The 13,419-nt window shown below is 40.4% G+C and overlaps 1 protein-coding gene across 1 annotated transcript in view; it reads right to left on the bottom strand.

Moving 5' to 3' along the window:
- LOC135221783 (xaa-Pro aminopeptidase 1-like) overlaps window positions 1-13,419 on the bottom strand; it is a 109,001-nt gene that overhangs the window by 43,451 nt on the left and 52,131 nt on the right. The window contains exons 6-7 of the mRNA XM_064259630.1: window positions 12,910-13,051; window positions 7,850-7,976 (exon numbers count right to left, since the gene is read on the bottom strand). Coding sequence (XP_064115700.1) covers window positions 7,850-7,976; window positions 12,910-13,051 — 269 coding nt within the window. The remainder of the gene's footprint in view (window positions 1-7,849; window positions 7,977-12,909; window positions 13,052-13,419) is intronic.

The raw sequence follows: 13,419 nt of genomic DNA, 5'->3' as shown, positions 1-13,419 counted from the left end.
GCCGTTAATTCTTTACACCAGTATTTTATGAATGGGTCTATGTTTATTCTGCAATGTTAGGATACCATAAGAAAATTTTTCAGAGACTACAAGCATCATAATGACAGCAACAAAAACAAGAATACAGGCAGTCTCCGGGTTACGATGGTTCGGCTTACGACGTTCCGAGGTTAAGGCGCTTTTCAATTATATTCATCAGAAATTATTTCCAGGGTTACAACGCATGTTCCAAGGTTACGACGCCTACAACGCTCATCTGGCAGAAGAAATATGACACCAAAAATGCAAAATAATCAATATTTGAAGGTTTTTTGATGAAAAATGCAATAAGAATGCAGTTTACATACTTTTTAATGCACCCAAAGTATTAAAAGTAAGGCTTTCTTAGGATTTTTGACAATGTTCCGGCTTACGACAATTTTCGGCTTATAACGCGTCCCAAGAACGGAACCCCTGCCAAAACCCAGGGACTGCCTGTAACCACAACAAGAACCACAATAAAACAGCTGAATATAAGATAGGCCTATAATCCAAACGTCATTAGCTGCGTAAACCGACAAAAAGACAGAACCTTATAGGTATACCTCATTTTTTATTATCCTATTACTTCAAAAGGCGCTAATGTACTCAAGGAAATTCACAGCAATTTCTATCCAATATGAATTGTACAGCCTATCATATTGTAATTTTTTTAAAACAAAAGCCTTTTCTGGATGACAAGCAACCACTGCTTGTCATCCCCCTGAATGTGGGAACGATTCCAATGAAATCGATTTCATGACTTTGCAAATGTAGTGAAATTTCAGAAATCAAAATGAAATACCAGTCTGCACAGCTCTGAGAAAGTCTTTGTAATTAAATTTGGAATGTCAAACGCGCTCGACAATATCAGACGTTAATGACAATTGTCTAGGAATTCAAGTACACTAATGTGAATGCACACATTCCCAGAGACACCTCTGTATTCAGGTGAACCTCATTTATGAAAATGAAATTTTCATTATTAAAATGAAGTTTTATTGTATACTTACCGAACAATTATAGAGCCGTGATTTCCACGAGCGGCAGGATACTAAATTCAAATTTAGCGCGTCGGCGTCGCCAACACTGGTGGTGATGACGTCATCTCCCTCCACTCGCGGGAGAACCAGGTACAACTGCCCAGGTGAATCCAATTCTTTCTGCCCGTCCGTCCACCTAAGGGGAGGAGGGTGGGTATAATCATAATTGTTCGGTAAGTATACAATAAAACTTCATTTTAATAATGAAAATTTCATTTTTATTGTAGTGTCTTACCGAACAATTATAGAGCTGATTACACATTTATGGGAAGGTGGGATTCAGTGGACCACTAGTATTTTTAAATGGTTACATTTATTGCAATACCAGTAAACACTCAAGGTGTCTGTTGTACCTTACCTTGTAAGAGAGCTACAGCAGACTGTTACTGCCTCTGGTCGGTGCTCTTCTTACTATTGTAGAGGAATTGGAATTTGACCAAAGTTAGCCTCTACAGGAGTGGAATCCTTCCGTAGTTCAAGCGAGTCAAGGCTGACTGACGGAGGATAGTAACAACAAAGATTGCCCTTGCCCTGGGCTAAGACCAGAAATTCAATCATACAAAACATTTGTCACCAACACCAGATTTAAAAACATATATACCCAACCATTGTAAAATCTGACCTAACAGACTGGTGAGGTATCCCAGGTACTCAGTACCCCCAGCTTCCCTTGAACTCGACAACCTATTCAAGGTGAAAAGTTAGCATAGAGGTGACGACCCCTGTGCCGTTTCTCCCAACACCATGCCAGAAACCGCCACCGGACCTAACGTTTTACAATTCTCGAAAACCGTTTCTATCTCTTTGAGATAATGACTCGCAAAAACCGAATTCGATCTCCAGAACGTGCTCTGAAGAATCGAAGCTAAAGATAAAATTCTTTCTGAATGCTAAAGAAGTTGCCACTGCTCTAACCTCGTGACTTTAACTCTCAGAACGGAAAGATGTCGTTCTCGGACTGCGAGTGAGCTTCCCTGATAAGCTCTCTAATAAAGAACGATATAGCATTCTTAGAAAGAGGACGAGAGGGATTTTGAACCGAGGTCCAGAGCTTAGAAGATTGTCCTCTAATACCCTTAGTGGCAAACAGATACTGCTTAATAGCCCTGACTGGACATAAGAGCCTTTCTTCCTCCTCATGTCCAACCAAATCAGATAAGTTCCTTACCACAAAACTCCTCGGCCAAGGATTAGAAGGATTCTCATTTTTGGCTAGAAAGGTCAAAGATACCGAAAATACAGCATTGCCTTGAGAGAAACCGACTCTTTTGTCTATAGCGTGCAATTCGCTGACACGCTTAGCAGAAGCTAGTGCAATAAGAAAGAGTGCCTTCTTAGTCAGTTCCTGAGTGAAGCCGACTTCAAAGGCTCAAACGGTGGCCCCATGAGGAACTTAAGCACCACATCTAAGTTCCAAGCCACTGTATCTTGCAGGAGCTTAGTGGTTTCGAAAGACCTAATGAGGTCCGACAGATCTGAATTGGAGGAAATATCCAAACCTCGATGTCGAAAAACGAAGAGAGCATGGCTCTATATCCTCTGATCGTCGAAGGAGCCAGTTTCTTAGAGTTCCTAAGAAATAGAAGAAAATCTGCTATTTCTGTTAAAGAGGTCGCAGAAGTAGAGACTTTAGCACTTCTACACCACTCTCTGAAGATTCTCCACTTCCCTTGATAGAGTTTGTTAGAAGACTCTCTCCTACAACGAGCGATAGCTTCTGCAGCTCTTCTTGAAAATCCTTTCGCTCTGACAAGATTCCGGACAGTCTGAACCCTGTCAGAGCTAGAGCGGACAAGTTTTGGTGGAACCTCTTGAAGTGAGGTTGTTTGAGAAGCCACTTCTCTGGAGGAAGAAGTCTGGGGAAGTCTACTAACAACTGGAGAAGGTCCGGGAACCACTCTTTCTGGGCCAAAAGGGAGCGATTAACGTTAGCGTTACATTGCTGTGCGACATGAACTTGTTCAGCACCTCTCTTATTAGACCGAACGGAGGGAATGCATAAGCTTCCAGACCCGACCAATCCAACAGCATTGCGTCCACCGACCAAGCTAGAGGATCTGGGACTGGAGAACAAAAGAGAGGAAGACGGTTGTTCCTTGATGTCGCGAACAGGTCTATTGACGGTCGTTCCCCAAAGGCGCCAAAGTTTCTGACAAATCTTGTTGTCCAAAGTCCACTCCAGAGGTAACACTTGCTGTTGACGACTTAACTCGTCCGCCAGGACGTTCATCTTTCCCGGAACAAATCTCGGGACTAGCTGAACCTTCGCTTCGTTTGACCACAGGAGGAGATCCTTGGCTACTTCGTACAGAGAGAAAGACTGAGTCCCCCCCTGTTTCCGCACGTACGAGAGAGCCGTGGAGTTGTCGGAATGCACTGCCACTACTCGACCTTCTACTAAGCTCCGAAACTGTCTGAGCCCTAAGAAAATTGCTAACAGTTCCTTTACATTTAGTGGAACTTCTTCTCCTTCTCCGACCAAGCTCCTGAAGTCCGTTGATTTCCCAGTAGGGCTCCCCAACCTGTGTCCGATGCGTCGGAAAAGAACTGTAGGTTCGGGAGGATGGGTCGTAAATCTAACCCTTCTTCCAACCTTGCTCGAGAGAGCCACCACCTTAGGTCCTCTTTTATTTGATCTGTGACAGGAAAGGTAATCGAGTCTGGTTGTGTCTTCCTGCACCAAGAGGCTCTCAGGAAAACTGCAGAGGTCTCATGTGCAGTCTTCCCAACGTCACAAATTTCTCCACTGACGTCAATTTGCCCAGGAGCCTCATCCACTGATTGGCAGAACTTACCTTTTTGTCCAAGAACTCCTGAAACTGTCTCCAGACAGCCTTGAACCCTCTTTCGGGGACAGCAAAAGCCCGAAAAACTTGAGCATTCAGAATCATCCCCAAATAAAGGATGCTCTGAGATGGAACCAACTGGGACTTCTGTTTGTTGACCAGAATTCCTAACTTTCTGGCAAGATCCAGAGTTGTTCCAAGGTCCTTCATGCACCGACTCTCTGATTCCGACCGGAGAAGCCAATCGTCCAGATAGAGGGAGATTCTTACTCCTAATATGTGTAGCCAGCTTCCTATCGGGGATAGAACCCTGGTGAAAACTTGAGGAGCGGTCGCTAGTCCGAAGCAAAGCGCCCGAAACTGAAACACCTTGCCTTCGAACATGAACCTCAGGTACTTCCGAGATTCGCGATGTATCGGAATGTGAAAATAAGCGTCTTGCATGTCCAGAGAGACCATCCAATCCCCCTGTCTGATGGACTCCAGAACCGACCGAGTGGTCTCCATATGAAATTTTGTTTTCTGGACATGCAAGTTCAGGGCGCTCACATCCAAAACCGGCCTCCAGCCCCCTGATGACTTGGGAACTACAAAAAGGCGATTGTAAAAGCCTGGAGGAAAATCCCCTTCTATCTGTTCTATCGCTTCTTTGAGAACAAGCGCTTCCACTTCTGCGGCTAGCGCCAGAAATTTGTCTGAGCCCGGAGAGTATGCCTGGAATGGAAATTGGCACAGGTGAGAGCGAGGGAGGTGAAACGAGAGGAATACGATAGCCGAACTTGAGTACTTGCACTACCAGGCTTCTGCTCCTCTGTTTTCCCATTCCTCCCAAAACAGAGCCAGCCTGGCTCCCATTGGTGCATGAAGAACCGAGCTTTCATTTGGAAGGTTTGTTAACCTTGGCCGAGGCCTTAGACTGAGGTCGCAAATTCGATTTCGGCCGAAAGAAGCGCTTGGGTTTTCTCCCTCGAAAAGGCGCTTGGGCCAGAGGAGAAACCGAAGGAACAGTCTCCACAGGAGCTTTAGGTCTCTTAGTAGACTGTGCCAGTAAATCCGAAGTAGATTTCTTATCTAGCGCAGACGAAATTGACAACACTACATCGTCTGGAAAGAGGTATCTTTCACAAAAAGGAGCAAAACACGAGAGCAGACTTCTGTTGGGACGTAACCCTTTTAGAAGCAAAGGAGCACCAAAGTTGCCTTTTCTTAAGGGTACCAAAGGCGATGAGCGAAGCTAACTCATCACATCCATCCCTAATGGATTTGTCCGCACAGGACAGAACACCAATCCAATCCTCCGCTAACTCCTGAGAAAGAGAAGGACAGTCTTCGATCTTGGCCGCTAAAGCGCCAATAGTCCAATCAAGGAAGCTAAAGACTTCCAAAAGTTTAAATTGATTCTTTACAACGTGGTCCAACTCAGGCGCTGTAAAGAAAACTTTCGCTGCGGCGAAAGCAGATCTTCTAGAGGAGTCGATTAAACTGGAGAAGTCTCCCTGGGAGGAGGCAGAAACTCCCAGAGAAGGAGCTTCCCCAGTTACATAAAACCTATACCTCTTACGAAGCAACTTAGAGGGAGGGTAAGCAAAAAGAGCCGTTCCCTAAGTCCTCTTTTCATAGACATCCATTTCTCCGTCTCTTTCAACGAATGTCTAACCGCTTTAGATAGAACAAGTTTTGGGAGGAGAGGGTCTGAAGTTTTCCTCCTCATCAAAAAAGTCGAAGTTGGGGAGCGCGGAGCCGCTTTCTCAAAATAATCTGGATAAGATCCAGAAGAAATCTAAGGAGACGTGAATAACACGAGAGGTGATGTGAATCCTCCTCCTCTACTTCTTCTTCATTCTCCGATACCGCCGAAGAAGTAGACGGAACTACAAAACCGGATCTGAAGGTTTCGAACCACCCTTGGACTCATTCATCCAGTTGGTTAACATCTCTAACTGCTTGCGCAAAGGCGCCAGAGACGAATCAAAAACAGTTAACGTAGGCTTGGAAGAGCCTAAATGTTCAGCAGGAGGCGGAAAACTACTTGCGCCTCGCTCGGAGCCGCCGAAATTCGAGGCGAAACAGGCGCATCAGGCGTAACAGACGAAAAAGCGCCTAAAGAAACACCCTTAGAACTGCTAGCTACAGCGCTAAAACCACAATCTCTACTAGTAGATGGAGCCGAAAAAGGCACAGATTGAGGCGACGAACGAGCCGCTAACGGCGAGGCGCAACCCTACTCTCAGGCTCCTTATACCGCTTGACTGGAGGAGGCGAAGAATCGGCGCCTGAACGCCTCTTTAAGGGACGCGAAACGGGCGAATCTCGCCAAGAGCGCCGTGCGACCGGAGACGAATCGCTTGAATCATTTGAAAGGCGTCTGACCGCAACACCTTTCCAACACTTAACCGAGCCCTGTTGAGGCGCAACAGGCTCAACAAGAGAGGCGCCTGTCTGTGGGCAAATCCCGATCGACTCCCTTGGACTTCCGGTATGTCTTCTCCCCGGTGCGGGGGAGCTGGACAGTGACCTTTGTCTAGGAGACGTGTCAGGACAGACAGACGCACCCTCAACTACACTCTTACCTGAAGCCGCTTTCTCCAAAAACGTCTTAACTGAATTACCAAGTTGCAAAACCGTATTCGCTAGTACCGAAAATTTCTGATCTAACCTCGATTCCAGACTGGCAATGGTGTCGGAAGAAACTACACGGGAAGCCGGAGAAGTGGGATTAGTAGGAGGAATAGGAGGTGTAGTTAAAGGAGACATAACAATTTGAGGAGAAACAGAAGGAACAGATGCATCGCAAGACGAAGCAGAGCTAAGTCTACTTTCCCTAAGCGCTGCTTTTCTAATTCTGTCTTTAGCTAATTTCTCCGAGTATGAACTAAAAAACTTCCATTGAGAATCAGTCCAATCACTACACTCGTTACATGTTCGATCTGCTGAACAAACCTGTCCCCTACACTTAACACATTTAGTGTGAGAATCATACTCTAGCTTGGATAATCTAGTTTTACATCCTGAGATGCAAAACCTAACTCCCGACGGACTAGAATCCGACATGGCAACGCCTAAATAAAAAGCAAAATAACAACAACGCCAAAAAAGAGTACTTCACCAATTCCGAAGATCAAATCCACAAGAAAAAAAGCGAAGCAAAGTCATCCAACCGCACCGACCACCGATGTTCACCGGACGCCGGCAGGAAAAGAATTGCATTCACCTGGGCAGTTGTACCTGGTTCTCCCGCGAGTGGAGGGAGATGACGTCATCACCACCAGTGTTGGCGACGCCGACGCGCTAAATTTGAATTTAGTATCCTGCCGCTCGTGGAAATCACGGCTCTATAATTGTTCGGTAAGACACTACAATAAAACACAACATTGTAACAACACAGAGCACTTCTGACTTCATTCACATTTTTCTGTTTTTTACCAATTTTAGGGAGATGTGTATTCTGATTTTATTTCAGGGGATGATATAAAGTTTCATTTTGATAATCAGCACAATGTATTTTAGTTCAGTAAAACATTTGAAAAATAAATAAAGATGAAAAGAACCACAGATTAGCTAACTTTTCAAAACTATTTCCATCCAATCAGCTTCAAGGAATGGTCGTGACGTAATCAGTAGGCAGGGCTTAGCTGCAAAGCTAGCTGGTCTTTGCTATAATGTTATGTATAATGGAGTAATGGCTTTTTCAATAAAACAGCTTTAAGCTTTTGCACTGCCTTATCAAATTGCCACAATGCTTTTTATTCACTTTTCCTTAAGTGACCACATACTAAATTTGCAAAGACCCGCCAATGAGTACTTGCAGCCATGACGTATTTATTTATTTGAGTATAAATAAATAAATTAGAGTATAAATAGTGAAAATGAAAGTTCAAAACCCATAATTTCTTCAGCTTTTTCTTGTTTTAATCAACTGCCTAACTTGGAAAAAATTCTAAAAATAAGGGCAATGTAACTCTTCTGAATATGCTATTTAGCAAGAAATGTAACAAGACATACTCGCGTAGTTTTTGGAGGTAATTTGCAGCAGAGATTTCTGTTTGTGTGCCAGCTATTGCCTCTTTTTCTAACCAGCAAAAGTATCGACACAGAGCAACTGCATCACGAATATGGCATGCTTGCATTCCTGAAAATATCATAAATTTAGATTTTAAATTATTTAATGAACATAGAAAAAATGCTACGTCACTCCTCAGTATTTATTGATATGTTAAATGCTATCAATTATATAATTCTTAAGTACTACGATAATATTCAGCACTACTCACTCAAAAACTGAATTAAAATATATTTAATAGAACAAAATGAAAATAATTATGTGAATAAATCTACATGAGTAATTATCAATACCAAAAAGTTTTGCAAAGCTGGGAAGCTGTTGCAGCCAAATACCCCCATAATGAAGACAAAATTTAGCAAGTTAAATCACTTATTACATCACTTATACAATAAGAAAAATTTTTGTGCACTATGGTAATTCAAACTTCACCCATAAGTGTATGTAATTTAATAAAAGGCAATAAATGTTTCATGAATATTCTTTCTACTTACTTTATCACAAAAGAAAATGTGAATTCTTTTCAAAGCTACTTCAAATACTTTACACCCTACTGTCACAGATAATTAGTTTGAAGAGGAGCTTTAAAAAAAGTGGGCATAAAATGGATACAAAATTTTATCAATGTAATTTGTTTAAAATCTAAAGTCTAAAAAAAAGTAGTTTCCATCTCAACCTGTTATTTATACCAAAGACCAACTTAGTATTCCACAGAATCACAGACACATCAGTTCAGTGTAAAAAAGAAGACAACTGGTAATAGACTAGAGCACTACACATGCATTTCTTGGATCCTCAGGTCCAAAGCAGCCAAAAACCCCTAGTTCTTGTATGGTCAAGTCAATGAGCTGCAGGAAATAAGCAGATCCATAAGGCAGATAACAGAGCTGTAGTATTAAAAAAAAACTTATTTTCCTTTAAAAAATTAATGTTTCACAACAAACCCATTCCTAATACTAATAGTACAGCCTAATTCTTGAGTGGAGTGGGAACAAATTGCTAAAACCCAGAATTGGCAAAATGACATGAAGTACACATCCATCTGACAGGTATTGGGATTAGGAAAAGCAACTGAATGCAACTTTACTCAAGAAAGCGAATAAGATAGCCAAGGATATATTCAATAGTGTGTGATAATGAGTACCCTCAATAGCCTATGCCTTAAAGGATGTCAAACCAGTGGAAAGAAAGGATGTAACACACATTGAAAAAATCAAATGTTAAAAAAGTGGAATTATGACAAACTACAGTTAGAAAGACCATGGAACAACCCAACTTACCACTAAAATTGACGCAATCCACAAAAGATAATGATCGTGAAAGCATTTAGGACCTCTACATGCTAGCAAATCAAAGCTTAAGACAAGTTATGCCAATAATGTTTCTGAAATATCACTGTTAATTTTCATAACCAAAAAGTTAGAACAAAAAATAAATATTCATTTTTACTCCATAAACAAAAATTATCTAAATATAAAAAAACTATTTACTAATGATTTGTTATAAAATTTGAGATTAGAAATGAGATTAAAAAATGTCAAAGTTCAATAAAAAAGGCATAAAGAATAGGTAGCCTAGTAGGCTAATCCAAAATCCCTACCTTAATGAATGAAGATTTGAACATTGTTCATACGCGAACAAACTTTTGGTCTTAACAATAGGATGTCATATTATACCTAACGAAAAAATTTAACAGAACAAATTTTTTATAGGAACTTTACAATAGGCACTTAGTTTTCCTTAGCTGATAAATGCAACATTTCACCTACATGGCTTTTGAAAATATTCCAGAGTAGAGTTGGGGGCATGAATCATAAGGGAGACCTACGAGTAATGGAGATCCTGCTATCATAAACACTGTTGCCACATCTCTGAGTAGGTTGAAGGAAAAACCAGGTAACTTGCTGTAGGCAAGGGAAAGAGCCCTCTTGCCTTGCACAGGCATCTTACACTCTATTGCTATATCAATCAAGAGCAAAACCAATTATGAGAGAATTCTTTGATACTGACTGGTTTATCTTATGGAGAATAACTTTACACATTATGTACATAAGTATGTATATACAAATTATATATAGATGCAAATATATATATACATAATTACCCACCATATCTACAAGTATTATATTATAAGCTTCTGGATACAAAATGCACCTTCACATATAATTACTGTATTGGTCATGATAGTTAAGGTAGTTATCCAATAAAAATAATTTACATACTATATATAAATGCACCTTCACATATAATTACTGTATTGGTCATGATAGTTAAGGTGGTTACCCAATAAAAATAATTTACATACTATATATAAACATACCACATATGCAAATAAAAAGGACAGCTAAGCATCTTATATACAACTGGGAAAATATATCAGACTAATTTATTTAACACTGAAATCATAATTAATGATGCCAAATTATTTCTTATACTCAAATTTATTACTTATTCTTTTATCACCCATGCTGTGAGCTATTACTTTTTTTCACTATGTATTCATACAAATATTGCAAATCCAGAAAATTTTAGGTACATGACCATATAAGTCATAATATGTGGTTTATTAGAGTAAAATAGAATGCAGTCCCATTATTTGAAACAAATTCTTTTTTTATTATGGACTTTAGTTAGAAACATATTCATAATTTAAAATCAGTATCTAAGAAGGATCCTATTTTGTAAGGGTTATTATTATTATTATTAATATTAGTAGTAAGCTGAACTCTATTCATAAAAAACAAGCCCACAGAGGCCACTGACTTGAAATTTAAGCTTCCAGAGAATATGGTGTTCATTAGGAAGAAGCACTGAAAGGAGAAGAGTATTTGGGTATTAATGCATTGCTTCTTTGCTGGAACTTTCCAAAGTTCCAATTGCACAACATCCTCAGGGAGACTGTTCCACAGTCCAATGGTGTGAGGAATAAAGAACCTCTGGAACTGAGAATTTCTACATGGAGGCACATTTACTGTATGTTGGTGTTGCTGTTAAACAAACCTGGTTGCTCTCAGCAGGAAAAGGGACCATGAGATCAATTAAGAATTATCACTGTTATAAATACAGTACTTGACAAGATATTAGGCCGCTTGATGCTAAGTGGCCTGATATCGTTTTGAATTTTGAAAGAATGGAAAAGTTGGGAAGAAATTTTGTCAGTGCATTAGGCTGCTTACACCACATATAGAAAGGGGTGAAGCTTGGACTCTGACAAGGAGTGAGGGTTCAGTCACTTGCTTGGAGGTTTAATACATGGCTGTATATATTTTTTGGTCAGTGCTCCCACCGCAATTTATACCTACTATGTATCATTTTATTGCCCCCTGTGATCCTAATGTGGGCCAAGACAGTGATTTGAGCCAACAGATATGTCGTCGAAGCAATCTGGCCTTAAAACAAAGCAGATATTGGTTCAGCTGGTTGTGATGAGGCATTCAGTTCGAAGCTGGGTTGCCAGATTTAACAAAGGTGGCAACCAAGAGATTCTGTCTTAGACAGAAAAAGTGCCCTGGTATACCTAAGAAAACTTCCGATTGAAATCTGACAATTCTCAAGTGTCAATTAGAAAGTAATTGACACTTGAGAACAGTCAAACTTTGATCAGAGGTCTTCTTAGGCATACCAGGGTGCTTTTTCTGTCTGAGACAGAATCTCATGGTTGCCACCTTTGTTAAATCTGGCAACTCAGCGTTGAACTGAACGCCTTATCACAACCAGCTGATACGATATCTGCTTTGTTTTAAGGCCAGATTGCTTCAATGACATATCTCTGCTATGGCATTGGCCCATATTACGGTCAAAGGTGGCAATAAAGTGATAGTACGTAGTAGGCAAAAATTGCAGTGGAAGCACAGACCAAAAAATACATATGTACAGCTGCTTAGCAAAACTCCAAGCAAGTGACTGAGCCCTTTGTCCATGTCAGTGTCCAAGCTCCACCCCTTTCTTTATGTGCTGTAAACAGCCCACTGTACTGACAAAATTTCTTCCCAACTTTTCCTTTCCTTCAAAATCTGACAAGATATTAGGCCACTTGATGCTACGTGCCCTAATATCTTGTCGAGCACTGTATATGAGGCCTTTCATACAATGCCTAACTTATGGGCGGCATATGCTGAAACATTCATTAAATGATTTTTCAAAGAAGGCCAGGTTATCAAGGAAGGCAGTGAAAGAGGGTCTACTAACAATTTTTAGGATAGGTCAGATCTTTCAAAGGTACTCCAACATTAATGAAGCCTTATGGGTACCTGTAACTTTAGTATTATTACCAAATGAGTAAGTGGGCAACATACCGTTTGATGGAGCACCTTCCTCGGTAGCTGCTTTGTTGTCTAGTAACAGGTTTCTTAGGCCTAGTGCTCCCCTTCCAAGAAGAACTTGGCATAAGAGGAATAAAATGAAAATGGGGGTCAGAAGGAACAACAAGGGTTAAGAGGCATCCTTAGACAAGTATGCCTTTTCCTCCTCCTCCCCCAATGAAGTTGGAGTGTCTTTTATCCTTCTTTCATCCTCTTTCCAAACCTAATCCACTGGGGCATATCTCTCTCAACATATTCCTTGCTAAGAGAAACCTTAAGACAAGATTTCCCCCCTAAACATTCACAAAAAGAGTGAGGATCAGTCATTATGGGTAACATGAACAGCCCACAACAGCAGCCATGTCCCTTAATGACATTGCCATTTTTTTCTTGCAGATAAAAAACAAGAAGCAAGACATCAAAAGGGAAAAAAAAAAACACAAGTGAATGGTAATCAATACCGATCCACACAATCTCAAGTACTCAGCCAGCACTCAGGACAGAAGGGTGCAGAATGTCTGTTCTATACCATGGGCAAAAGAAAAGTGAGTACACTGTTGGTGTATGAGAAATACTCCCTCATGTAACCCCCTTTTCCACCTCTCAAGTACCTCGTTACCAATTCAATGACTAATTCCAACTTGTGCTGAAATACTCCTAAATAAAAGGAGATGGTTTTTATTTTCACAGGAATAACTTACCATTGATTTCAGTCTCATTCTTGACCGCCTTCATTAGGGCAATGGGTGACAACTTGACAATTCTCTTTTCCTTTGGCACCATCTGAGCTATGGCTTGAGAAGAGTGATTTGATACCCAAACTTTCCCAGACAATGTTGCCAACTGTTGTTAAAGAAAAAAAAATAGAGCATTTTGAGGATTTTTAGAGCCCAAACATATATTTTCAAGATCAAAATCACATGAAGGTTTGATGAAGCAATAGCATTCTTTAATATAAAAATTTTATCACTGCTCAAGAGTATTTACATAAGTATAATCTATTAATATGAGGAATTATGTATCTAGCTAGTTTATACTTATACATAATTACTAATAATTCCTCATATTAATAAATATGCCAAGAATGACTATACATTAAATAAGTATAATTTATTTTTATAACTACTTCTTCAGGCAGCTCCCTCACTAGTACTTTACTGTATTTGACATTTTTCTCTATTTTCAGTCAACCTTTCCTTTGATTCACTGTT

This window comes from Macrobrachium nipponense, chromosome 3 (assembly GCF_015104395.2).
Source record: "Macrobrachium nipponense isolate FS-2020 chromosome 3, ASM1510439v2, whole genome shotgun sequence".
NCBI lineage: Eukaryota > Metazoa > Arthropoda > Malacostraca > Decapoda > Palaemonidae > Macrobrachium > Macrobrachium nipponense.
Note: the sequence above shows the minus strand (reverse complement) of the source record. Positions and strands in the feature narration are given on the sequence as shown.